The sequence below is a fragment of the Eleutherodactylus coqui genome, chromosome 3, assembly GCF_035609145.1.
Source record: "Eleutherodactylus coqui strain aEleCoq1 chromosome 3, aEleCoq1.hap1, whole genome shotgun sequence".
Lineage (NCBI taxonomy): Eukaryota > Metazoa > Chordata > Amphibia > Anura > Eleutherodactylidae > Eleutherodactylus > Eleutherodactylus coqui.
In genome coordinates, this window is record NC_089839.1 from 15,712,658 (window position 1) to 15,740,045 (window position 27,388).

At 47.4% G+C, this 27,388-nt stretch overlaps 1 protein-coding gene across 1 annotated transcript; it reads left to right on the forward strand.

Moving 5' to 3' along the window:
* Window positions 1-1,515: 1,515 nt before the first annotated feature.
* On the forward strand, window positions 1,516-25,625 carry EPHX1 (epoxide hydrolase 1). The gene is made up of 9 exons (XM_066595175.1): window positions 1,516-1,618; window positions 10,281-10,465; window positions 11,403-11,583; window positions 13,613-13,840; window positions 14,730-14,859; window positions 15,201-15,415; window positions 18,003-18,111; window positions 22,315-22,440; window positions 23,323-25,625. The coding sequence occupies exons 2-9, from the start codon at window positions 10,286-10,288 to the stop codon at window positions 23,522-23,524; spliced, it is 1,371 nt and encodes a 456-aa protein (XP_066451272.1). The 5' UTR covers window positions 1,516-1,618; window positions 10,281-10,285; the 3' UTR covers window positions 23,525-25,625.
* Window positions 25,626-27,388: the final 1,763 nt, after the last annotated feature.

Consider the following 27,388-nt stretch of genomic DNA (forward strand, 5'->3'; position numbering starts at 1 on the left):
GTAGAAGTGCCGTGGCACGGACGGCTTCCTTTGACTACAATGGAAGCCGTCCGTGCGATTTTCTGCACAAAATAGAACATGTTGCGATTCTCTTCCGCGAGCAGAAAATCGCAGTTGATTTCCGCTCGTGGGCAGGGGAGAATCTTTTAACATTGCATGCCTATGGACAAACATTGCTGCAGAGTTCGCAGCGGGCATCTGGCTAAGAATTCCGAATCGAAAATCCGTCCGTGTGCATTGGGCCTTGGACCCAGCTTAATGTGAAGTGAAGGAAGGTACATTCTCAGTGATCAACCAGTGACGCATGTTACATTGTATCTGCCCACAGTGCGCTCAGCTCCGGGGCGGCCGCTGCGGCACTTTGTAACGATCGCTCACAATCAGGAGAAACTATTTTTTACTTGTTCTCATTTGAAAACCCAGAAACATTGGCCATGCAGGGATAGCCGTCCGCGTGATGATCTTTCAGTTCGCGCCAAATCATAGGCACAGCAAACGTCATTGCCTTCCTCTTGCCAATGAGCCGCTGTGTGAGACCAAAATAATATTTGTAAGCAATCTTTACTCTGAACGCGCTGAACGCATGCGGTGTATTTACCACAAATGTAGCAAGCATTGTCTGGATGGTAAACAGCGCCGCTCATCTTTAGGCTGAAATGGACATACTAGCTATATAATAACACAGTATTGTCAGCTAGAAGCATGCGCCCGGCCCATCTTGCATTATATTGTAATCAACTGCTGCAATCCGTGCTGGATGCTGCAGGACCCTGCTGCTGCCAGGAGGTGTTACAGGAGGCGCTGGAAGGCAGGATGCAGGTAATGCTGCAGCAATTACAATGTTGCCATACATCAGTACGTGGGCCAGTACACCGAGCTGTGGCCAGACTGTAGTGGCCTATAGCTTAAGATCTAGACGTCCTCGGCGCATTTTGACTTCCGATTCAGCGCACTCGATTTCATGTAAGTAACATTTTTTCTCCAAGTAGCAAAATCTTGCTTTATCAGTGTTATCCGTCAGTGTAAAGGCACGCCCCGACTCAATGAATTTGTTCGCTTCTTGTTCAGTTTCTGCACGGATCGGTTTGTGTAAACAAAAAAGCAATGGCAGCACCGATGCTCTCACCCCCCCCCCAAAAAAAACTAATAAAAGTTATACAATATACAGTATGTTCCCCTAATGGCACCAATATAGGTTACCGCTCACCCCACAAGGCACAGCCCCCATAAGGCTGATAGAAAAATACAAAAGTTAAAAGTGGGGCTGAAAATCCCCAAAATATTGTCCTGTCCCTAAATACCAAACTAGACTGCATTTTTAAAGGGTTAACAGTGAAAGTTTGACATATGATAAAGTTGCAGAAGTTTGCAGTAGATACAACTGTGTTACAGTACTAGGCAGCAGTCACTACAACTCCCAGCAGCGACAGCCTGGCAGTATCACGTGTGCAGCCCTCCTCTCTGCACATAACCTTTGTACACGGCTCTGCCCCCTCCAGACTACAATTCCCGGCATGCCTCGCTTCCGCCCGCCTGGAAGCATCAGATCTCACGGAGTAGTGATTACTGCCGGAGCCTGATCGCCGGGGATCTACTTGCCTGCAGCCCTCGCAAACAGGTGACTACACCGCCCATCATCCACATGGTGGTAGCATGCTCCGCACCTCGTACACCGGGGAGGGGGGGATCGGGCACATTACAGACCCTCCTGCCGATCGTGGTCTGCAGAGGTCGGGCGACAGCTGGGCTCTTCGATAAAGAAGAGATTATCGGTGGATCCTGTAATTATCGGTGCCATTTCTCAGCTCCTCTGTGGTCTGCATGTTTTTCTGTATTAGATTCCATATTGGCAATTACAGTATAAGCGCGCGGAGTGCAATAACTACCCTGAAAATAAGACATAGCATGATTTTCCAGAATTTTAGCGTATGCAAAATGATTTTTCAGGCTTTTTGAGGATGCTTGAAATATAAGCCCTGCTCCAAAATTAAGCCCTGCTAAAAGTTAATTAAAAAAGTAAATTTAAATAGTGTCCAGGCAGCTATACATGTAAAAAAGTGAAACCTTTTTGAACAAAAATTAATATAAGACACTGTCTTATTTTCGGGGAAGCATGTTATGCTCTGCCCCGGCCATCCTTGCTGGGTAGGTGAGCTCGGAGCATGGCAAGCGTGCTCTTCCCAGCTGTCCTCGGTCAGGCGAGCTTGGCAAGCGCTCTGCCCAGTTGTCCTTGCTGTCCAAACGAGCTCGGAGCCCGGCAAGCACACTGTGCTCAGTTGTCCTTGCTGTCCAGGTGAGCTTGGTGCACCGCAAGCAAGCTCTGCCCAGTCGTCTTTGCTGGGCAGGCAAGCACACTCTGCCCGATTTGCCCTTTGCCGCCCAGGCGCACTCTGCCCAATTGCCCTTGCCTGGTCGTCTTTGCTGTCCAGGTGAGCTTGGTACACCACAAGCGTGCTCTGCCTGGTCGTCCTTGCTGGTCAGGTGAGCCTGGCAAGCACACTGTGCTCAGTTGTCCTTGCTTGGTGCACCACAAGCAAGCTCTGCCCAGTCGTCTTTGCTGGGCAGGCAAGCACACTCTGCCCAATTGCCCTTTACTGCCCAGGCGCACTCTGCCCGATTGCCCTTGCCTAGTCGTCTTTGCTGTCCAGGTGAGCTTGGTACACCACAAGCGTGCTCTGCCTGGTCGTCCTTGCTGGTCAGGTGAGCCTGGCAAGCACACTGTGCTCAGTTGTCTTTGCTGTCCAGGTGAGCTTGGTGCACCACAAGCAAGCTCTGCCCAGTCGTCTTTGCTGGGCAGGCAAGCACACTCTGCCCGATTGCCCTTTACCGCCCAGGCGCGCTCTGCCCAATTGCCCTTTACCGCCCAGGCGTGCTCTGCCCAATTGCCCTTGCCTAGTCGTCTTTGCTGACCAGGTGAGCTCGGTACACCACAAGCGTGCTCTGCCCGGTCGTCCTTGGTGGGCAGGCGAGCTCGGCAAGCGCACTGCTTAGTTGTCCTTGCTGTCCAGGTGAGCTTGGTGCCCCGGCAGTGCGCTCTGCCGGGTCGTCCCTGCTGGGCAGGCGAGCATGCTCTGCCCGCTTGCCCTTGCTGTCCGGGCGAGATTAGAGCGTGGCAAGTGCGCTCTGCCTATTTGAGATTGCATGGAAGACCTCAAGCGTTCATCATTACTGGGTCACACTTGGCTGAGGACACTTGGAGTGTGTATGCCATGGGCTGGACATTTGGGGGTAGAGTGAAGGAAGATCACAAATATGGCGTCCTTCTCCCTGCACGACCCTCAGTAGTTGATGCGTTCGTCATCCTGGAGCGCGCGTCACTTGTCTAGCGTCACATGCTTCGCTCGCTTACATCCCCTAATCCTTGCTGAGAATGTTTATATGCAGCTCTGTGCAGCAGTCTACGGTATACAGTAGGCTTCTGCCCTACCCCACCCCTCCCCCGCAGTAGTGTATAAGGTATGCAGCAGCGGTCATCCGTTCGTGTGACTGCGTCCTCCGGTATTTGTAGCGGTAACCTAGGAGTGCGCTTCCTTGTAAACTTGTGTACTATCCATACAGAGTTTTACTTAAAGGGGTTCTCGGCTTTCTGTTTTGTTAGAAGGGTCACCAGACAATAAGCTGATCACGAGGTGATCCACCGCGGTCACCACAGCAGCAGGGGTTCACGTTACGTTGAAGGATGGCGCACGGACCAAGAAATCTGGTGGTGTTAATAAGGCCTTAAAGGGGATGTCTGACCGTTGCTGTTCCCTATTCACAGGATGTGTCCGGCGCTCCATTCATCCCTATGGGACGTCTAGAGATAGTAGAGGCCAGGCACTCAGCTGTATAATGCTTAGACATCCTGGGTGCAGCCGAGTCCGCTTCACATCCAGAGGCGATCAGCTGTTTCTGACAGGCACAATCAGAGTTAGTGTTAGTTAACTGTTTAGGTGCCGTGGTGAAAGTTGAGTGTGCATTTAAACAGTCAGTGGCAGCGAGGGACCCCCATCGGCGCCCCTCGTAGCTCGATTGGAGGGCGCCGATGGCCTAGCATAGCAGACCGGAGCATACTGGAAGCTCCCTGAACTGCCATGCATAGATCAAGTCCCGCCGAAGGCAGCAAAAAAAAATTCAATTCACTATATACTGAAGTATCACAGGATCTAGTAGAAGTGATGAAATGATCGCAGGTTCAAGTCCTAAGTGTTTAAAAAAAATTAAAAAAAAAATTTTTAAATATTAAAAGTTCCAAAAAATTCTTCCAAGTTTTCCTTCTAAAAAACAATTAAATAAAAAAACAAAAGAACATGGTTAGTATTACGAAGTACATAAAAGTCCCAAATATTACAATATCACAATAACTATCCTGCAAAGTGAAGGCTGTAGGAAAAAAAAAAAGGAATGTCAGAATTGCAAACTTTTTTGAAATCGCAGCTCCTTAATTTTTTTTTTTTTTTTTTTAATTAAAAGTGGTCAAAAAGATGACTGCACCCCAAAATAGGGGTAATAAAAACTACAGGCCAGGATAACTTCACACGGCGAGTGCGATATGAGGCAGTGAATCACAATTTTACTTTTTGTTCCACGTTTCACCACTTGAAAGTTTTTCCGCACATTAAATGGTACTATTTAAAAAAAAAAAAAAAAAAAATCAACTCGTTCCGCGAAAAACAAGCCCTCATTCGGCTATGGTAATGGAAACAAAAAAATAAAATTATGAACGTTCTCTCAAGGGGTTAAACCGTGATAAAGTGAAAGCTGCGCTCTGATTGGCGCGCTCTAATCTGCTGTAGCTGGTGAGTATCTGCAGATAGGTTACCATCGTCTCTGGTGGTCATCGGTGCTCTGTAATTCCTGACCGGGCCGACTCTACCGCTTCGGTCATGCTGGGAGTTGTAGTGTTGCAGCAGCGGGAGGCCACAGGTTGGACTACAGGCCATAGATAGACGTATCGCAGAAAGCACCTCCCGTTGCCCCATTGTATATCGCCAGCCTCCGTAAGCGGACGTGCCAAGATGCTGAGTCACCTCGTTCTAGTCCGGCGTTATCCGCCCGCTTGATCTGCTTAGAATAATATCTTCTTTTTTGGTATTTTAGAACGTCTATAAATAGCAGGAAATGCGATCCGGACCGTCGGATCCGCGAATACGTGATTTATGTTGTGTTGTCTCCCCCATCCGCCGGGGTCATCCTCCTTCTGCGCTGCGGACAATGTTATGGGTCTTGTCCGGATAGAGGATGAGCCCAGCTGTAGACAAATAGGAGCGGAGCCTGAGAGGGCGGAACGCAGGAGCGCCAAAGATGGTATGCCAGTTATTCTCCGCCCCCGTTAACAGATCTCACTCATAGGCCGGGTTTACACTGCTGCATTTGCGCTGCGTATTATACAGCGAATAGAACCCATTGACTTCAGTTGCTTCATTCACATGATCACATTTTTTTTTTCACGCGATGTGAGATTTCACGCGAAAACAAAACGCCATGTTTTATCCTTGTGCGCATTGCATACGAAAAAAAGGCACATTAAACTTAATTGCTCACTAGAACCAACGGAAGCAGGCTTACTTACACAGGGCATGCGCATACGACAAATACCGTAAAATGCGCTTAAAAACGCAACGCCCATCATGCAAATGTGCGTGTAAAGAGGCCCGGCTTCAAACGCGCATAAGCGTGAAGTCACTGACTAATGGCGTTCAGCCCAGCTGATCATCGTAGCTGTCAAAAGGGTCAACCGTGTTCTTGACCAGCAACTGTAAATAAACAGATCAGGTCCACTTAATGGGGACCGCGTACACGGAGAGGGCGCTAGAATCCTGCGAACTTACGAACACGCCTTAAGGGTGACTACCCACTAGCGTTTCTTTTTCCGCTGCGAATTCGTGTGATTGTACGCAGCTCGGCGTTAATCGTTGTGCGTTTCATCATCCTTCTTGGTTTATCGAACAGAATAAATGTATAAGGACGTACATAATGTGAAAATGGTTTTCTGAGGACGCGCTCACACGAGCGTATTGTGGCTGCGTAATACACAGCGCTAAAACCCCATTCATTTACACTGGGCCCTTGTAGACCTGCGTTTTTTGAACGCGTGAAAAACAAAAAAACCCAAAACATCCTGTCCCCTTTTGGTGTTATGCGCATTATTATAAAGCTACGCAGTGATGGCGCACGTAACACGGGTAGTAACTGCGTGCGGCTTATTACGTGCGGTCTGAAATGTACAAAAATGGCAGCATGTCCATGGGTCACGCTTGAGAATAAAACGTGCAAATGTGCGCTGTGAGTCTCGCCCAGACATGTCGGGCACGACCTGCGGTCACTCACGCGCATGCACTCTCAGGCCGCTCTCACACACGTTTTTTACAGCGTTTACCGCGGCGTTTCAATCTCCGTGCGAAACACTTTAAACCGCTTTCATTGATTTCAGTGGGGCTTTGCCGCCGAGCCTCCAAATGCAGCTAATGTTTCTAATGCTGTGATTTTCGAACGCTGTATGCTGTATTATAGTGCTTTATAACGCATCTCATCACCCGCTAATGATGGGGCGCATTAAAAACGCGGTCGACCGTTTTTTAAAAACACTGAGTTTTAACAACTGTGTGAGTGAACACTTCTGCGATGTTGTGTGGAAAAAAAAAAAAAAAAATCGCGCCATGTCATCTTTTTTTTTTTTTTTTTCTTTTTGGTTTTTTTTAATCGCCTATGTTTTCTTGTGGAGCTTCTGTTTAAAACGCATTGTCCGAAAATAGCAAGTTTGAAACTAAGTCCTATTGTCTTTCTTGGGAGAAAATTGTGGCAAAATCACGCAAGAAAATCGCAAGTGACAGCAATGTGTTTTTTTCAAAAAACGAAATGAACAAAGATACATGCTTTTCCTTGCGATGATATCGCGGTCGCCCCGTATGAAACTACGCTTAGACTGATGGTTATCGACCGTGTGCGGTCACCTTAAGGCGAGTGTGATGGCGGTCCACGAAAGTCAAACTGATATCGTACTCTTAAACTTACGATTTTTGGATGTGAACGAGATGTTTGTTTAAAAAAATGCATTGCATCTATGAACTCGCGACTTTCACGTGCGTGAGAGAATTCTAATAGTCTCAATGGCAAAAATAATGGGCGATTTACCTGCGGTCCATATCGCAATCGGATGGAACTCGTGTGAAAATGCCTTAAGGCAGATGGGTAAAGCCGTTGTCCACTATCTAAGCTCCAGGTCTGTTACCTCGGACCGCCTCAAGGACCTGCATCATATATGACTAACGGTACGTCCGCACGTAGCGGGGAACGGTGAGTATATTCCTCAGCGGGAAATCCCCTGCAAAACCGTGTCAGAAACCTCACCTGCGGACAGAATCCACCACGAGGACCGGACGCAGAAGGACCTGTTCTCCGCTATCCCTGGAGGACGCAGCCAGCGCTTGGCAGAGGGGACGATGTCAGTGTAGGGAGCGGGGGCCATCTTGGATTCTGAGCTCCGTCGCAAACCTTCATACAGCTCTCTTCAGGAACTTGCAGGTGGTGGCACAGCTCTGCCAACCCTACCCAGAACCCTCGCCACCTGCCATGGTAGGAAGCTCTGTCAGTAGTGACATTTAGGGCTTATTCATACGGACGGATGTGGTTTCGGTCTGTGAAATAGCCAGCATTTTCATGAACCAAAACTTTTCATATTTGGACCTTCTTGTGTATTGACTGTATTTTTCACGTACGCAAAAAACCCCCTAAAAACAGAAGGTTCCATAGATTTCCCCTCACTCCATGCATAAATATGCGTGTATCGTGTCTATTTACGAAATTCCATTGATTTTAATAGACAATATCGGTTCATTCTAAAGAGCAAATTAGGACATGCTAGAATTTATTCTTTCACGCACATGAAAAACGCACGTCTGAATACCCCAGTGCCAGTCAATGGTGTTTAAGCTGTCCGTATTTTGTGCATAATACGGAGCGCGAAATACGCCTATGTGATTGCGCACTTATAAATGCCCCTTTTGAAGGCAGCCATAATGCTGATGTGGCCCTCGGTGAAGAGGAGTGCGGCGCCCCCCCGACCCCCCCCCCCCCCACTTCCCCGCCGCCGTTGCCTTAGTGCGTCTCAGTAGCACATTGTATTGTATCGAACAAAAGCTACAAGGAGTCGTCCCTGGTGATAACGGCGCTGTAGCAGGATGTGTGATGGAAACAAGTAACCGCCACGAGATACGGAGTTATCTCCCCACAAGAGCGGCGTGGATCATTCTGTTCTACGCAAATTCTTGAACTATGTCCAAGGACTTTCAAGGACAGCGGTGAATATGACGGAGGTGGGCTGCTGGCTTCCTCACTGAGCTCTGGGTAGGAGCCAGTGTCCTAAAGGGTTTGACGAAGCAAAATGGTGTCACGTCTGTAAGGTTCTGTGAGGAGCCAGAGACCCAGGAAGCAGGAATGGATTCCTGATCCAGTCCGATTGGATAGTGTAGTAGTTGGATCAGACTTGTGTACACACCAATCCGATCCGATGCCTTGATGGTCCCAATCAGAACCATCCCCGACTCACAATGGTGGCCCATCAGTGGAGCAGCACTTGGAAGGACTTGGCGCTGGTCATGGCTACCGTGGTCATAGCAGACAGAGGTGCAGTCCAAGCCGGGACTAGAACCAGTGTTGTACGCAGAAATTGGAAGGTGTATTCCCGATCCAGAGGAGTTTACAGCACCAATATAGATCTGTATGAACGTATCATGTGCCGCATCCTTATCCGTATTGACGGGACCAATTGGAGGGTAAAATCTGGGTACTATGAGCAACAAGTACTTTTTTCGTTCAGTGCTGTGTAGGGAATTAAGACTTAATTCTGATTGGTTCCTAAAGATTATAAGATCTTAGTCTCTGAGATGGCTTTGGTAGACCGGCAGCTCAAAGAGATCCCTCAGTACAAGCCGATGCAAAGAAGTTCCAAGGAAACTCCCACTAAATAAAAAGTTGATTCCAAAAGCGAGTTGCTGGTCGTTACCTTTTAGTCGGGAGGCGTCGGAGTATTTTCCTTTTAAAATAACTGTTGACATTCAATGTTCTGACTCGCACCACGCTATAAGTGTTGTTGGCATGCTCTGTGGGTCTGCACAGGGAGGGAGAGGGGAGCTGTAACCCATCAACTATAAACTTCTTTGGAAGAATGTTATGGGCATGCTCTGTCACCTATGCAGGAAGGGGTCGGAGGTGAGCTGTGACAATTGCCCATTGTGGATGGTAGATCCGTGTGTGTCATACATAGGTTTTTCAAATTGGAGGGGGTCATGTGATATATCAGTCTTGGCTAGAATTTACTCAGAAACACACTGGAGGTGTCAGTTTTGCCCGGGCTTTACTTGTTTAGGAGTTGGGTGAGGGCAAAGTTTCACAAAGTGCTTGACGTGACGCATTCGATGTGTCCACTGTTCTGCCGGATGCAAATGGTTAAATGAATAATCCGGTCTTTGTGAAGAACTTCAGTTGGTATTTCTTCACAACCCTGTAGGAGTCGCCGTTTCAGGTGAACCAAATTTCGTATTTCTTCCGCTTACACAAGGGACTTGAAATGGCCCCAGAGATAAAAGTGCAACGGTGTTAAGTTCAGTGAACTTGGCGGCTGCTCTACCGGACCTCTAAGCCAATTCCAGTGCCCAGGGAATTGCACATCAGTTATCGGCTTACAGCCACTGCAAAGTGTTTAGGTGCGCCGTCCAGCTGACAGTAACGTGCAAACTCACTGTTCTCACTGAGCACAGATGGGGATATGGTGTCCTGTAGCATCTGGAGGGCCTTCTCACCGCCCTCCAGATGTTACCGGACACCATACCTCCAAGTGATCCGTCAATGAAAATGGCCCCAGATGTCAGACAAGATTTACAACTTTGCTCTCGCTTAACTCCTAAACAAGTAAAGATCGGGCAAAGCTGCCACCTTCAGTGTGTTTCTGACTAAATTGTAGCTACAATTGATATATCGCATGACCACCTTCCTATTTGAAAAACCTGAGCTGAATTCAAAATGGCCGCCAAAAACCTCTCCACCAAAAATGCAGCCTCCCTCCCAATTAATACTTTCACACAATGGAAGTCCATTTCCTCATTATTTCATTGTAATCCTTCCTGCGATGATTGGGTCGCTGCTCTTTTGATCACCACATAAATTCCAACACGCTATATGACAGGATTAAAGTTGTGTTATGACATCAGTTTCTGGAAAATGCCTTTAAATTCCAGTGATGGACATAAGTTCTGTAATTTGTCCACTCCCTGCTCCATTTATAGTATTCTATTGTCTTGCAGGAACAATGCTCTTCGAGATCTTGGCGGCTCTTATAGTCGGGGCACTCCTTTACCATTTTCTGCTTAGAGGAAAAGATGAGACCTTGCCCATGGGAGACGGCTGGTGGGGCGCGGGAATAAGAAGAGAGGACGGGGGTGAAGAAATCCACCCTTTCAAAATTGAAACATCTGAAGAAGAATTGAAGGTAAGATGATTTGGATGTTTGATCTTGTTTTAGTGTTTACTTATTACACGGACGTGCCAAAAATCCTGGGACATTACCTAATATCATGGAGGACCCCTCTGTAGCCCAGCAAAGTGCAGCAATTCGATAAGGCAATGAGTCTACAAGTGCATGGAAGACGTCTGGAGGATGTTGAGCCGCCACAGCTTTATAGTATTTGTAGGTGTAGGATCTTGGTGTGAATGGACCTCTCCAAATTCCATAAAAGCTTGATTAGGCTCATGTCGGGGGAACATGTAGGCTACACCATTCATAGGAACTCTCCAGGATGCTCCTCCAACCAATTCTGGTCAAATTGGGTGCGATGGCACGGTTCATTATCCTGCTGGAGTATCCCATCATTGTGGGGGGGACATGAAGTCTATAAAGGGCTGCAAATGGTCACCAAGCAATGAAACGTAGCAGGCATTGGTCAATAACACGATCAGGTGGGCCGGTAGACTCAACCCATGTCATGGGAACATCCCACACCAGTGTGGAGCCACCAGCAACCTACACAGTGCCCTGTAGACAACTGGTGCCCATTGCATCATGGGGTCTGCAGCACACACGAACCCAACCATCAGCCCGAAACAACTGGTACCATGACTCATTGGACCACGTTGTGTTGCCAGTCTTCTATGGCCCAGTTACAACATCACAAGCCCAGTTGCTTGTCTGTTTGCACGAACGATTCTAGTCAACTACTGGTCGTGATAATTAAGACAGGTGTTGGTGCTCCCAAGCCATCCCCTTAGGCAACGCCACTTCACTACCCGTTTACATACAGCTATCCCAGGACTTCTGGCAGGTCTGTGTATAAATATTCCACCGTTGTAGAGTTGCGCCCTCGTCCCTGCTCGGAGTCTATAAAAGTGCCTACTTATAGTTTCGGCTCCTTAATTCGTCTTTTTCACAGGACTTATTCCACCGTATTGATGAAACCCGTTACTCCGAGCCCCTTGAGGGCAGTCGGTTTAACTATGGCTTCAACTCCAAGCATCTCAAGAAAGTGGTGTCTTACTGGAGGGAAGGGTTTAACTGGAGGAAACAACTGGAGATCCTGAACCAGTACCCCCATTACAAGACCAAAATTGAAGGTATGGGCTTTGTTGGGACGTTGTTACTCTTTGGTGTTTCCTTTTTTTTTTTTTTCTCCTCTTTCCCCCCCCCCCCCCCCCCCTTCCCCAACGGAAATATTGAGGTTACCGTAATGCCACAATTTTACATGGGTTTCCTTTGTGTGTGTCACTTTGGAGCAATAGGCTAAGATAGGTTGTAGGAGACTTTGGAGAAACGGCGCCTCTGTTGCCACAGGTTGTGCCTAGTACTGCAGCTTCAAACTGGAATAACCTTCTATGCATATCCTACCGTGAAGACGGGTCTAGTATCTCTCAGCTGGTCTTCACCGCGGCGGTTAATGAGCGCAGTGTAATCATCCTTCTCCATAATTATCGGTCTGTCTGCCCTAGTTTCTTTTCCTCGTCCGGCGGGAATATTACACATGGGAAATGTGTAGATTTTTAATCAAATCTGATTCCCCCAGAATTAGAGTAGGGCGCGACTCCGAGAAATAGAGCAGGCTTAATTAATAGTAACACGTGCGCGTTTCCCTGTCGCCTCCTTTGATGTGTATATTTGTCACATTCTTCTATCTCCTCCCAAATCGAGGAGGAAAGTCCATATTTTTTGTCACTGTAATGGCGATCGGTGCCGATCTGATACTATTGGGGTTTTCTGGGCAAAAACTATTGATGGCCTGCCTTCAGGATAGGTCACCAATAGTCAGTTGCCGCGGACCCGCCGCTCAGCATCCATGGTGATGAGCAGATCGCCCGGCCTGCTGTCAGTGCAGCAGGCTGGACGCATGTCTTGGGGGATGGCAGCAAAGGTGCCATAGCTGGCTTCAGTCCAGAGGATTGGTTATCAGTAGTCTTTGCCAGGAAAACCCCTTTTAGAGGGCTTGTCATGTTGTAGAATATACCATCACTTACTAATGAGTGGGGGTGTGACTGCCGGGACCACCACTCATTCTTAAACAATTATTTCTCCCAAGCCCCCATTACTAAATTAAAGTGACTCTTCAGTTCCTGGACAAAATTTGTCCTGGGAGAGAAAATTATATTACCTGCTGCAACTTTTCTCCCAGTTCAGCCGCTAATCCATTTGTTTCTGGGGCTCCTGTTCATACTTCCAAGATGGCCAGGACGATTCTAAGACTACCCAATGCACAGGGAGCAGTGGTGGTGTATTGGTAGTCAGCCAATCAGAAAGCAGCATTCAGTGTTTGACTACCGATGCACTGTGTGCATCAAATAGTGACTGGGATGCCGCGGCCATGGGGGAAGTTTCAAGACTGGTTGCAGGAAGAAATGGAGTGGTGGCCAAATCAGGAGAAAGAAGGGTTGCCACTTGGGGTGATAACTTTAGATTGTTGTTTGATTCTGCCAAAATCAGCAGGTGTGGCCACGTTCTATGTAATGTGCATGAACACCTTTTTAGAGTTAAAGGGTTGTCCAGTTTAGAAAACCCTGAGTTAATGTAGGGGGTTTGTTCTGGACCCTCATCTCTTGGTTAGAAAGAGCAGCCCTCGCCCTCGCCCTCTCCACACAGGCAACCCATTCATGTGAATGGACACTGTGTAATGCTTCATTCATCCTGCGGGGGTGCTGCTGGAAAACTGAACACTTCCTGCCAGGTTTAAGCACAGATTGTAGCTGATCACTGGGGGTCCCTGCAGGCGAAGAACGTTGTGATCAGCTTATTGTCAAAGGACCCTTCAAACTAGTAGGAATTCTCCAACGCCAATTGCTGAAGCTCTTCAGTGTTTTGCTGCACAACGATGCTCCAGGCCTTCCACTCTTCAGGGGGCTCCAACATGTCCCTTTGTTCTCCTAGAGGTCAGTACCCCACTGACCAGAATGTTATGGTGTATAGCATTCAGTTGCAGGGATATCCCTCTATCTTGCTCCATTATAGACTTATTTTAGGCCCTGGTCGAAACCCAAGTTGGTCAAGACCCAACTTCCCGGCCGTCCTTGTTTACTACTTGTTACATTTGGCGATTATCCCTAACTGCTCTTCAGAATCTATAACCCATGTGGCACCTTCCTGTCTTGTTTCCTGCAGGCATCAATGTCCATTTTCTCCATGCAAAGCCAAAAAACCTCCCCGCCGGCCGGAGAGCTCGGCCCCTCCTCATGGTCCACGGCTGGCCCGGATCCTTCTATGAATTCTACAAGATTATCCCCTTGCTAACAGATCCTAGCAGCCACGGTCTCAGCGATGAGAACATCTTTGAGGTCATCTGTCCATCCATTCCTGGATATGGATTCTCCGAGGCGCCTCACAAACAAGGTACAGTATATGCAGAAAGCAATGTAATGTCAAGAGCAGTGGTTCTCCAAGGTGTGTTCAGGGGAGGGGTTAGGGGCGTGGCTTATCAAAACATGATTTTTACCCCCCCCCCCCCCCAATCTTTTGAATGGGGTCATACACGTGAGCGATGTAATGCTATGCAGGAAACCAGTTGCAGCAGGTTCTATTATCCTGCAATATCGTCCATTGTTTTCAACGGGGCCGGTGGCAGCAGCGCCTGCCCTATTAAAAACAATGGGAGAACTCCTGTGACAGCAACACCGCGGGATTTCATCAGCCCCACAGTGATACAAGGCGGTTTCAATATGGAAACTCCTCACATCCAGGGGTTTCAAATGCATGGCGAGGGCGATACTGCCCGTGCCAGTGTAAAGGAGCCATTGATCCCCGCACTACTCACCGCTGTAGGGGTATCCATTCAGGCTGTTCTGAGCAAATGAACGTCCAGGACCTGGGGTCAGCATAGCAATGTGGATCACATGACCGGGAGCCGGCTAATGTAATCCGCATTGCTATGCTGACCCCTGATCCTGAACGTCGCTTTCCTCCATACAGCCTGTCGGGACACCACTACAGCGCGGGGACCAGACCCTCCGTCGGAGCCCCTGACAATCACTCGCAGAGCCCAGTTTGGGAAACTCTGGTCTCGGGGTAACGTTCATCCCGCAAAAAAACACCTCAGATTGTTATGGCGACGGCAAAGAAAAAAAAAAAAAAGTTAAGATGTTTTTGAAAGCGGAGAGGAGAAAACAAAAATCTAAAAAAGGCTGCATCCTCCATAAAGAGGGGGAGGGGAGGGGGGGGGGGTTAAGCCTTGCTATGATCTACCGTTAGGAATATAAAGTTTTCCATGTTTGGCCTATTTCAGGATTTGACGGAGTCGCGGCTGCTCGGATCTTCTACAAGTTGATGCGGAGGTTGGGCTTCCAGGAGTTCTATGCGCAGGGAGGTGACTGGGGGTCGATGATTTGCACCATCCTAGCACAGCTTGCTCCCAGGTACAGCATGAATGTGAATACTGTTATACTTGACCAGGTTCTGTATTCATTAATTGCTGTATTGGTGGTTCTTCTGCTCTGATTCTAAATCTTCATAAACCTGTAGATAAATGATAAAATCCTGTCTGTCTGCAGCCACTACTAGAGGGAGCTTAGGGGCTTACTGTACTGTTTATACATAGTACTCTATAGTAATACAGAATATGGTTAGCTCCCCCTAGTGGTGGCTGCAGGTAGACAAAATTTCATTTCTGATTTAAATTTTTTTTTTCACTCCATTTCTCCAGTTTGGGAAAAATCTATAACCTTTTTTAACTTTTTTTTTTTTTTTTACACTCTAGCAACGTCAAGGGTTTGCATCTCAACATGGTTTTTGTATCCAACTTTAACTTGCCGGTGGTGCTCTCCATACTCCTCGGTAAGCACTTCCCGGGACTTTTCGGTCTTGAGGAGGAAGACGTCCGGAGGATGTTTCCATTTGTGCCCAAGTTCTTCTATCATTCTCTGAAGGAGAGCGGCTACATGCACATCCAGGCCACCAAGCCCGATACTGCAGGTAAGGACGCCATCCTACTAATCGTTTGTTAAAACTCACGGACGTTAAACCTTCAAAGGAGTTTTATGAGATTAAAAAAACATAGCAGTGGTTTTCCAAAAACTGCGCCACTCTTGTCCTTGGGCTGTCTGTGGTATTTCATCCCAGCTCCCCATTGACTTGAACAGGACTTCGCTAGAATACCACACTCGCCCCACTGATGTCATGTTTTTTGTAATATCAAAAACCCCTTTAACCCTTTCCTGCAATCTGGCGTTAATGTTGGATGGTTAGTTTGGAACCGGCTTGGAAGTTGAGCCCACTACACGCACGGCAGGTGCAGGCTGTGGAGCCCAGTGATCTCCGCTGCGAAGGCCTCATGTCCACGAGGTTAAAATCCGCAACGTTTTTCCCGCACGCGGATCTGCGCCCCATAGGGATGCATTAGACACCCGCAGGTAGTTAAATACCTGCGGATGTCATTATTCCCTTCAGGCGCGGATCCGCGTGCCGGAAAAAAACGGACATGCTCCATTTTAGTGCGGATCTCCCGCGGGGACGGCTCCCGTAAGTCTTCTATTGAAGCCTATGGAAGCCGTCCGGATCCCCGGAACACCCGTACCATAATTAAAACTCACCTGTCCTGGACGCTGCGTGTCTCCCCTCCGTTGCGGCTGAATCTTCTTTCTTCGGCCCGGCGGATGTGCCGAGCACATCCGCCGGGCCGAAGAAAGATCTGGCCGCGACGGAGGGGAGACACGCAGCGTCCAGGACAGGTGAGTTTATTCTTATTTTCAGGCCTCGTGTCCCTGGGAAAGGAGGGACCCGCTGCGGGATTCTGCATGGAGAATCCGCGGCGGGCCTGATTTTCCCCATGGACATGAGGCCTAAGTCTTTAGATAACGCAGTCGGCGCTGACTGCTGCATTAAAATGGCTTGACAGAGGTAGGGACAGAAGGACAAAACCCCACAAGAGAGGTTACAACTCTTTTTTTAGATTACACCGCATGGCCGGGGCGGGCGCCTCTGTGCAGCTCTGCAGGGGCGGGCGCCTCTGTGCAGCTCTGCAGGGGCGGGCGCCTCTGTGCAGCTCTGCAGGGGCGGGCGCCTCTGTGCAGCTCTGCAGGGGCGGGCGCCTCTGTGCAGCTCTGCAGGGGCGGGCACCTCTGTGCCGCTCTGCAGGGGCGGGCGCACAGCTCCTCCATACAGACTTTGGATACATAGAAGCTTCTACACCACATAGATAAATGTCTTCCATATGTTTTATGTGATGGGAAGAGTTGTACCTGAGGGATAAATATATTGCGTACCCGTTTTTAGAGCTGCTGACGCCATCTGTACTGTTGGAAGAAATAAAACATCCAACACATTATCTGGCGCTGGTGTCCCTCGCAGGCGTACCACCTGTAGCGTCCTGTGTGGGAAGACGTATTAATGCCACATATGTTCACTTTACGAGTAGGAGGTGTCAAATATGGCGCTCACCATTTACTACCTCTACACTGCACCGCTGAGCGGGGAGATGTCCCAAAACCAGTGCAAAACAAAGTGAAGCAGTTGTCGGGGCATGCTGGGAGTTGTAGTTGGAGACTACAGTTACATCAGGTCCATTAGTGACCGGCCCCCTTTAGGAATACAAATCCCCCTAAGAGGATAATTCTTCTGGAATCTTCTGTTCAGTGTTCTCCATGGACGGCTGCACTCGTTTGACGCCAGCGCCACGTATAACCAGTCGCGTTTCCGGCTGTCCCTCTCATGAATAGAGACCATTGATCTTAGTCGCGGCTCTTTCACCTAATTGCAGATCTATTGCTGGAGACTTTGATCTCTTTCTCAAACTGCATCTGCTTCTGTTTAGTGCCAACTGTTAATGAAATAGCGGGGCGATAAGCCAAGTCCCTGGCAGGCTGCCGCTGTATATGGAGCCGTAATGTGAAGCGCGAGCTACTAGTGATGCTGCAGGCCGTAGGCAAGCTGAGTCCGAAGATGTCCGCTTTTCCGTGAGGTTCATTAGTCTGGGAAAGTGATCGCACTCATGGGTACACTGGTTTATGGAACGCCCTCTTTTTAGGGCACGGCCTATGCTGGACCTAAGGGCACGATTTTTGGGGGGGATATTTTCATCTCCACTTTTCAAAAGCCATACCTTTATTTTTTTTTTTTTTATTATATTGCACTTTTTTGAAAAGCTTACTGAATAAAATAAGCATTTTGGCTCTGGTTGTATTAAGGAATTTTTTTTCAATTTATTGTACAGGTCATTTCAGATGCTGCAATACCAATTATGGTGTTTTTTCTTCTACGATTTTTATTTTTTATGTTCCTGTAGGGGACTTGAACTCACGATCGTATGATTGCTGTGATAAAATACATTGCAGTACCTCTGTACTGCCCTGCATTATCACTATTGCTAGTGATCATATACCATGGCAGACTCGGACATGAGGCAATGGCATCTAGTTGCCATGGCAACCCATTGGCCCTCTCCGATGCTATTGTGCCAAGCCATCTGAATGGGCATTAAAATGGAAGAATGCATCTGCCAGTCGGAAGGAGCTCTCATACTGAGATACGTATATTAACCCTTAAAACTCTTTCTCTCACACAGGATGCGGCCTAAACGACTCTCCCGTGGGACTTGCTGCTTATATTCTGGAGAAGTTTTCTACATGGACAGACCCCGACTTCCGCGATCACGAGGACGGTGGCCTGGAGAGGTATATAGTCTGGATGCAGAAAATGAGTGTGGCTTCACAGGTTTCATCCTGACTCTTCATCAACCTACTACTGATATAGCAGTCATTGCACTCCCCGCCGTCAACAGTTAAAGGGATTGTACCAAAATTGACTTTTACAACCTATTCATAGGATAGGCGATTTAAAAGTCTGATTTTATATGGGTCTCATTGCTGAGAACCCCACCGATCCTGAGTAGAGGGGGTCCCGTGTGCCCCTCTCCTCCATGCCTGATCACTGCACCCGCATGCAGAGAGGAGGCGACTGAATGAAGAATCTGTTTCCCACGCACGGTGTCGCTACTTTTATTTTAGAGTTACTGATGGAAACAGATGAGTACAAACGCTTGGCTATCTCCAGTAGTCACATTTAAGATGAATGGAGCAGCACCGCACAGGAGTACCCGCTGCTCCATCCAGTTTCAGACTCTGTGCAGTCATGGACGACAGGAAACACAAGACTCCCACTCTTGGGATTGGTGATGGTGAGATCCCCACCAATCGGGCTGCGGATAGGATATAAATATCAATCTTGGTACGACCCTTTTGGGGGACATGTGAAGCGCTGCTCATTTTCAGATAGGGTGCCGCACACACTAGTGCCCTGGTGAATGGTGGATGTTATCTACTGATAGGCTACTTTTTATCTCACACAAATGAAACACCCAGAAGAAGTTGTTGTTTTGCTGTAAAACCCGTCCTGCAGTTCCATCTCGGGCAGATCTGTAAATGATGGGAGTTGTGGTGATTACATGGACGGTCTTGTCACCGGAGGCCCTAAAAGTGGTTCCTTGGCCTATAAGAGGCTCTCGGAGGCTCCTTGTGTGTAGTGACCTCTTCTTCCGCTTGTAGAGCTTGTTGGCCACTAGACGCCTCTACGACTCAGAGAAGAGATTTCACCCCGTTACCAGAGTCTGAGAGGGGCGCATTATTGGGATGTGAGAAGCTGGATGGTTGTAGCAATGAACTGTCCCCCACCGGGCCGTTCTGACCAGACTGTTAGGGGGTGTTGGGACCAGTGGATGGGGGCACACAAGGTGACCAGGCTCAGAATGCCCTCTACAGACCACCAGTAGAGAGGAGCATCTGACCAGACTTTTAGGGGGTGTTGAGACCAGTGGATAGAGGCTGTACAACAGGGTACTGGAGTCTCCATGCCCGCCTGTATCACATCTTGTACCAAAGCTAGAGGCGGTACAACAGGGTACTAGAGCCTCCATGCCCGCCTGTATCACATCTTGTACCAAAGCTAGAGGTGGTACAACAGGGTACTGGAGCCTCCATGCCCGCCTGTATCACATCTTGTATCCAAGCTAGAGGTGGTACAGCAGGGTACTAGAGCCTCCATGCCCGCCTGTATCACATCTTGTACCAAAGCCAGAGGCGGTACAACAGGGTACTAGAGCCTCTATGCCCCCTGTATCACATGTTGTATCCAAGCTAGAGGAGGTACAACAGGGTATTAGAGCCTCCCTACAAGGGGTCGGTTCTCCACCAAAAATGGTGCTTTTGCTCTGATATTGTAATCACTTACAACGTTCCGATCACATGGAGAAAGTTCCATCCCAGCAACTTCTAGGGGAGGGATTGGTGCTGACAATAATTGTGTATAGCTTTTAGAATTTAAGGCTCTCATAATGTTGCTATCGCTATAAAAGCTTCTTTATAGTTATGGGTTGTGGACTTGGGACGATAAAGTACACTAACTATTGCATTAAATGGTATGTAAGGTAAAGGGACTAATAAAGAAACAAACAATAAGCTGAGCAACCAGTGCCAGGCAGCTGCTGCCAAGGCAAATAAAATCATGGGGTGAAACCAGTGCACACACTGATAACCTCGCTTTACCTCTGTAAATCACTGGTCAGACTGCACCTGGAATATCCTGTATAATTGTGAGCCGCGGTATACAAGGACATGGCTGGACTGGAAGGGGGCAGATCAGAGCAACTGGATGAATTTAAAAGGTAGTTGCATAATTTTAACATTTTTGTCAATAGCCCAATACTTTTCTACCATCATTTAAAACGAATGTCTCATTCTTACTATATGCATCCCTACTATGTATTTAGACGCTGTTACAGACTCAACACTTCTAAAATTGAGTCTTGCGTTGTGCCGTTAATGTAGCTCATCTACGCAATAATAAATATATGTCAATGGCTACACAAATAGTTGCGAACATTAAATAGACGCAGCTGCCATATATTAGTTTTGCGCATGCTACATCTGTACTTCTTTTGGTGAAGGTTTCTTCGTTGAAGAAATGGGGGGGGGGGGGGAACCAACATTCCTAACTCAGAAACTGCAGTTCCCAGAAACTCCTGCATCACCCCCTGCCGGCCGCTGGCATCTCCCACCTCTGTGCATTCACCAGTAACACGCTCTGCCTCCTGTGCACAGAAAAGGTTATTTGGAGCATGTTAAGCTTCAGTCTTTACACAGTATGAAGACGGACGGAGGCAGGAGCTCTGCAAAACCTCACGGCCCTGATGAGGCTAACTGATCTGTACCTGTGCATATCAAATGGTTAACCTTTTCTCGGAGGAGGGAGAGCTGTGCTTACTAAATGCAGGGCAGAGAGAGCAGAGACACAGCGGCTCTTATTTACTATGGAAAATATTAGTGGTTTTTGCGCAGTTTTTTTTTTTTTTTACAGTGTTTGACGCGGGTGTGGTTTTTTTTGTTTTTTTTTTTCATTAAAGAAAAAAAAGAGCCTGGCACAAATTTGTGCCAAATTTCAGCTTGAGTGTTACACCTAATTTTTTGGTGTAAGTTTGGCCAATTAAAAAGGTGGTCCAAACATAGACTAGACAAGTCACTCTTATCACTCTTTGATTTTTGCAATCTGCTTATGACGTTTTCCCTGTATTAACATGAGGTGAAGCGTCAGATTTTTCCTCGGCGCCGCGCCGCCATGTCTGTTTCTTGATTGGCATGCACACTGATTTCTCTTCACTGTAATCCCGCGCAGGCGCCGTAGCCAGCCCTGCCGTACCTCAGCTCTCCCTTGCTGAGACTTCAGCGGTGTATTGTGCATGCGCCTCGAGGATCATTACTCCCACAGTCATCTGACCTTGGACGCAGTGGGAGAATTGATCCCCAAGGCGCATGCGCAGTACGCCACTGAAGTTACGGCAAGTAAGGGAGAGCTGAGTGTTTGCTACAGGGCATGCGTAAGATTGCAGCAAGCAAAATTGGTATGCATGCCAATTAGGCCTCATGTCCACAGGCAAAAGATGAACTTAAATCCGCAGCGGATCACCCGCATGCGGATCCGCACCCCATAGGGACGCATTGACCACCCGCAGGTAAATAAATACCCGCGGATGGTCAATAAAAGTGAATTAGAAAAAAAATGGAGCATGAAAAAATCCGGACCATGCTCCATTTTCGTGCGGGTCTCCCGTGGGGACGGCTCCTGCAGGCTTCTATTGAAGCCTATGGAAGCCGTCCGGATCCGTGGGAGACCTAAAATAAGAATAACTTACCCGCAGCGGACCGGGCAGCTCTTCTCTTCATCACGGCCAGATCTTCTTTCTTCGGCCCGGCGGATGTGCCCGGCGCATGCGCGCGGCACGCAGCCGGCATGCCGAGCACATTCGCCGGCCAAAGAAAGGAGATCCAACCGTGAAGAAGAGAAGAGCTGCCCGGTCTGCTGCGGGTAAGTTATTCTTATTTAATCTTATTTTCAGCACTCATGTCCGCGGGGCAGGAGGGACCCGCTACGGATTCTCCATGGAGAATCCGTAGCGGGCCTGATTTTCCCCGTGTACATGAGGCCTTAAGGATGGGGGTGACCTGGCGCGGCGCAGATGAAAAAATGTTGACTCTCTTCCACTCACTAGAATCCAGGAAAGGTTCCAAAGCAGATTGTAAAGGTCTGGGGCATGGAGTACCAAACCACATAGTGATAAGGAAACCTCATTAGTGGCGCAGTTACAGCTTTATCATGGATTGGATTGTAAAAACTGGATGACGGTTCCCTTAAAGGAAAGGGGTGGCCTGGTAGTTTTTGCAGCACAACAGTAAAACCAGGACATGTTGTTCTGCAGTCAGACGCCTAGATACACGGCACCAGGGATTTCCGTAGTTGCTGCCCGTCTCCTTCCATAGATGGCATATCACTTGTAAATACATAATGTCTTATGTCTCCTGATGTCGAGTTCTTGGCGTCTCTTCCAGAAAATACACCTTGGACGACCTTCTGACCAACGTCATGATTTACTGGCTGACCGGCTCCATCGTGTCTTCCATGAGGTTCTACAAGGAAAATCTGAGCAACGGAATCGGCAATGCCAAACATGAGAAGTAGGCAACTTGTACTGCGATTGGTGGGTGCTGGGAGTATATTGCAGTGAGGGGACGTTGCATCCTTAAGCAGCTTTAATGACCATAAAGGAGTTTTACGAGAGCTGATAAAGAATTGGGCAATGACTGGGTACGGCACAAAATAACAGAGGAGACCCTACTGGCCTATTAGCAGTCTCACAGGTCCAGGAAGTTGCTGCGGCTGTCACATGCTGTTCATTGTGTACACGACTGCTCAGCCAATCGGTGACCATGTCTGCATGACTGACGTGACCTCTGAAGCCTGTGATTGGCTGAGCTCACATGCCCAATGAATAGGACATGACTAGAGCAGCTGACTGGGGAGTATGACTCTGGGCATGGGCGGCGGATGGCACAAAATAAACATTTTTTTTTTTTGCCTGGGTTTTCCAGGTGCGAACTTTTTTTTTTTTTAACCCCTTAATGACATTGCCTGCTTTGGCCATAAAGGACACAACGATTGAAGCTGCAATGTTATCGCACTGATACTACAATATTGCTAATCTTAGCGATCGCATGCCGTGACAGACCCAGACACCATTGTCTGGTGCCCGGTTGCCATGGCAACCAATCAGCCTTCTGCAATTACATGGTGGTGGTCCGAAAACATCCCAGAGGGGAGCGCTCTCCCTTTACATGCTGTGATTAATATTGATTTAATCATAGCCGACTCCCGCAGCAAATCACTTGGACTCAGCGTCTGAGCCTGCGCCATCCATAGGGCATAAATGTACGCCCATTCTCAGGAATTGCTTCCCATCCAGGGAGTATATTTACACCCTGGGGCGGGAAGTGGTTAACTGTCAAAAGCCAATGTTTTGTGACAGCCGTATTCATGCTCTCCCTTCCATTATCTTCCAGACTTCCTGTCAAGGTCCCTACTGGAATCGCTTCCTTGCCCAATGAGCTGTTGCATTGCCCCCGCCTCTGGGCCAAGCAGAAATTCCTCGACATCATCTCCTTTAATTACCTGCCCCGAGGGGGCCATTTTGCAGCCTTTGAAGAGCCGGAGCTTCTGGCTAAAGATATCCAGCAGTTTGTAAGGAAAGTGGAACACAAGTAACGGCGTCCCCAATAATGGATGATGGGGATGGAGCGCACCTTCACTGTCGCCGCCACCTTCGAGGACAGACGTGCAGCATAACCTCAGCTTGCTTCTTAGAGGACTTAGATGAGTCGCTGTGTTTTTTGTAGAAATTTATAGAAATATTTTGCATAAATTTTTGAGTAATCATGGTCCTTGGGAAGAGGTTTTCAGTATTGTTGGCACCGTACCGTGCAGAATCTGAACGTTGGGGGGGTTTAATCCGTATAGTTTAAAGGTATTTTTTGACAGTATAAAAACCTTTTTATATGGGCAGAGAAAGGGTTAAAATTAAAAAAAATATATAAAGAAAAACACTCTGTTCCTTAAATTGTCGCAGTGTGCAAATCCTGGTGGAATCTGCAGTGGTCACTTGCCGTTCAGCGACAACTGAGCAGTCGTGTACAATGAAGTCGGGGAGTGGGGGGGATGGGAGTCAATTAAAAAGGGGGGTATGGTTTCCCTTCTATTTTAACCCATCCCCTGCTATTAAAGGAGTTTTCTGACAGAAAAAAAAAATACTAAGACCTACACGTTGCCCACCTCTGACAGAACAGTTTTACATAGCAGTGTGCGCCCTCTGGTGGTGATTCGTGGGAATCACCAGAGCCACCAGGATACCCAGGAATCAACTACTCCAATACAAGGAGAAGGAAAGAAATAATCGTGTGCTTCTAGTAGTGACCTACAATCCGCAACTAGAGGTACTAAGGAAAACCGCAAAGAAACTCCACCATACCTACACAAGAATGACCGCCTGACCACCATATTCCTGGACCCTCCGCTTCTGTGTTACAGGCAACCTCCTAACTGTATAATCAGGAGTGCATTGCCCTCTGACACACAAAAAGGAACTTATCCCTGTTATATAAGGAGCTGTAAGACCTGCTGACATATACTGACTGCGGACAGGATACGGATCCCCAACACACAGCAGGACTATAAGATCTCAGGGACATTCACATGTTCCACGTCCAATGTTATGTACCTGATCATGTGCAGTGAATGTCCTGTTGGGGGTCTTTATGTTGGAGAAACAGGACAGAAACTGAAAGCCAGGATGAGATCTCATCGCCACACGATTGAACACAAAAAGAGAATTGCCTGTGGCCGAGCACTTTTCTAACCATGGACATGATATAGGGTATTTGAGAGTTTTGATATTGAAGGGTGGTTTCAAGTCACAAAACCATAGAAGAATTTGGGAATATAAATTGATAACAACCTTTGACACGCTGAATACTGGGTTAAATTATTCTCAAGGATTTATGTGTGAATGGGAGGTATGGGACATCTATAACACAGATAAGACTGCTGGCCTGGTGAAAACCCCCATCCACAGTAATTCAGGGACCATACATTTATAATCCCCTATCAGTGTCTAGTTAAAAATGTTTGTGTACCTCTTGTAGCATTCCTTACCTGACAACCCCCCAACAGTAATTCAGGGACCATAAAACTTTCACTCCTTTATCAGTACCTAGACAAAAAAAAAAATTCTGCAACAGAAAAAAAACCTTTAAGTGCAAACCAATCATATCCATATCTGTGCCTTGTCATAAGTATGTATGTTATAAGTGTGTATAAATATTCATGCCTCTTCAGATCTATTCCATTTTTAGCCTGACAGAGCCTGAGAGGTTCGCAAGCTCGCTATTACATCATGTATTTTTGTTAGCCATTAAAAGGTATCCTATCTACAAGATTACGTGGTTTCTCTTGCTGGGAACAATCACATTGTGGTAATCTCCTTACCGTGCCTTGTATTTATTAGACAACAGGGAGCAAAATACACCACTCGCCACTGCAGCCTCCATAGTCTTACAAGAGGGGCATGTGTCTCTGGAACAGGAAATGTCGCCCTTCCCTTCCCAATCAAGCGCATGTGCGTTCTACTTGCTTGAAATTGTATAAAAGCAAAAAATATAATGTTTTCCAAATTTTCTACATGAACAGAGCGCCTTATAATCACATGACTTTCTATTTTTGCTGATTTTTGTGTATTCTAAATGTAATCATTTTGCAGATATCAATATTAAATTTTTTTATTTGTCAGTAATAAAACCTGGTTATTCTCGGATATTTGTGACAAATACTTTTATTTGAAAGCTGCGTGACTGCAAATAGCGTTATTAATTGAGAATTTGTAGGTTCTTATTGTCTATATGCTATGAGAGAACCCATTCAGAATGTACAGATGAGGTCCCTTTTGACTTTCATCATGTAACATCAGCTGATCTTCCCTGGGCTATTGGGGGAATAAAAGAATGCAGGCTATCTATAAGCAGAGAGATGGTAAGGGAACACTTCGCTAACTTAAATGAATTAAAGTCTCAAGGTCCAGATGAATTGCATACTAAAGGAAGCAGCGGAGGTAATTGCTGAACCACTTGTCATAATCTTTGAAAATTCCTGGAGAACAGGAAAAGTCCCAGAAAATTGGAAAAGGGCAAATGTTATTCCTGTCTTCAAAAAAGGGAAGAAGGTGGATCCAGGAAACTACAGGCCTGTGAGCCTGACTTCTATACCAGGAAAGATCTTTGAACAAATTATTAAACAGCATGTTTGCAAGTACTTGGATAAAAATGGAGTAATTAACCGGAGCCAGCATGGGTTTGTAACAAACAAGTCATGCCAGACTAATCAAATTTCATGACAGAATCACGAACTGGGTTGATCAGGGAAATGCGGTGGATATAGTATATCTTGACTTTAGTAAAGCATTTAACAAAGTATCTCATACCATACTTATTGAAAAAATGACCAAATATGGGATTGACATGGCAACTGTTAGGTGGATTCTCAACTGGCTGAGTGATCATACTCAGAGTGGTCATAAATGGCTGCACATCCAAGTGGAAGAATGTATCAAGTGGGGACCACAAGGCTCTGTCCTAGGCCCAGTGTTGTTCAACATTTTCAAAAATTATCTGGAGGAGGGAATTGATGGGAAACTGATCGAATTTGCCGACTACACAAAGCTAGGAGGGATAGCTAACACTAAAGAAGAGAGGGAGCGTATTCAAAAAGATCTAGAAAAGCTTGCACAGTGGGCTGCAACTAACAGACTGGTATTTAACAAAGAGAAATGCAAAGTCTTACATTTTGGGCAAGAAAAATTAAGAAAGCACATACAGAATGGGAGGAATTGGGCTGAGCAGCACATGCGAAAAAGACTTGGGTATACTAATAGATCATAGACTGAACATGAGTCAACAATGTGATGCAGCAGCCAAAAAGGCAAACAATTCCGGGATGTATTAAGGCCTCGTGTCCACGAGGAAAATCAGGCCCGCCGCGGATTCTTCATGCAGAATCCCGCAGCGGGTCCCTCCTTTCCCACGGACATGAGGCTAAAAAGTAAGCATTACTTACCTGTCTGGATGCTGCGGCTCTGCCCTCCGTCGTGGCCGAATCTTCTTTCTCGGCCTCGCAGATGTGCTCGGCACGCTGGCACCGTGCACTCCATTTTTTTTTTTTTCCCGAACTCCTGCTCTCCTGCGCCGGAGAGCAGAAATTTAGCGGCGGGTGTGCCGCGGATCCGGACGGCTTCCATAGGCTTCAATAGAAGCCTGTGGGAGACCTGCACTAAAATGGAGCATGCTGCGGGTGTTTTCCCGCACACGCAATCTGCACCTCAAGGGAAAATGACATCCGCAGGTATTTAATTACCTGCGGGTGTCCAATGCATCCCTATGGGGCGCGGATCGCGTGTGCGGGTGACCCGCTGCGCATCTCTCCCCGTGGACATGAGGCCTAAGAGAAGCATAGAGTCTAGAGCACATGAGGTCATTATTACCCTCTACTCTTCCTTAGTCAGACCTCATCTGGAATACTGTGTCC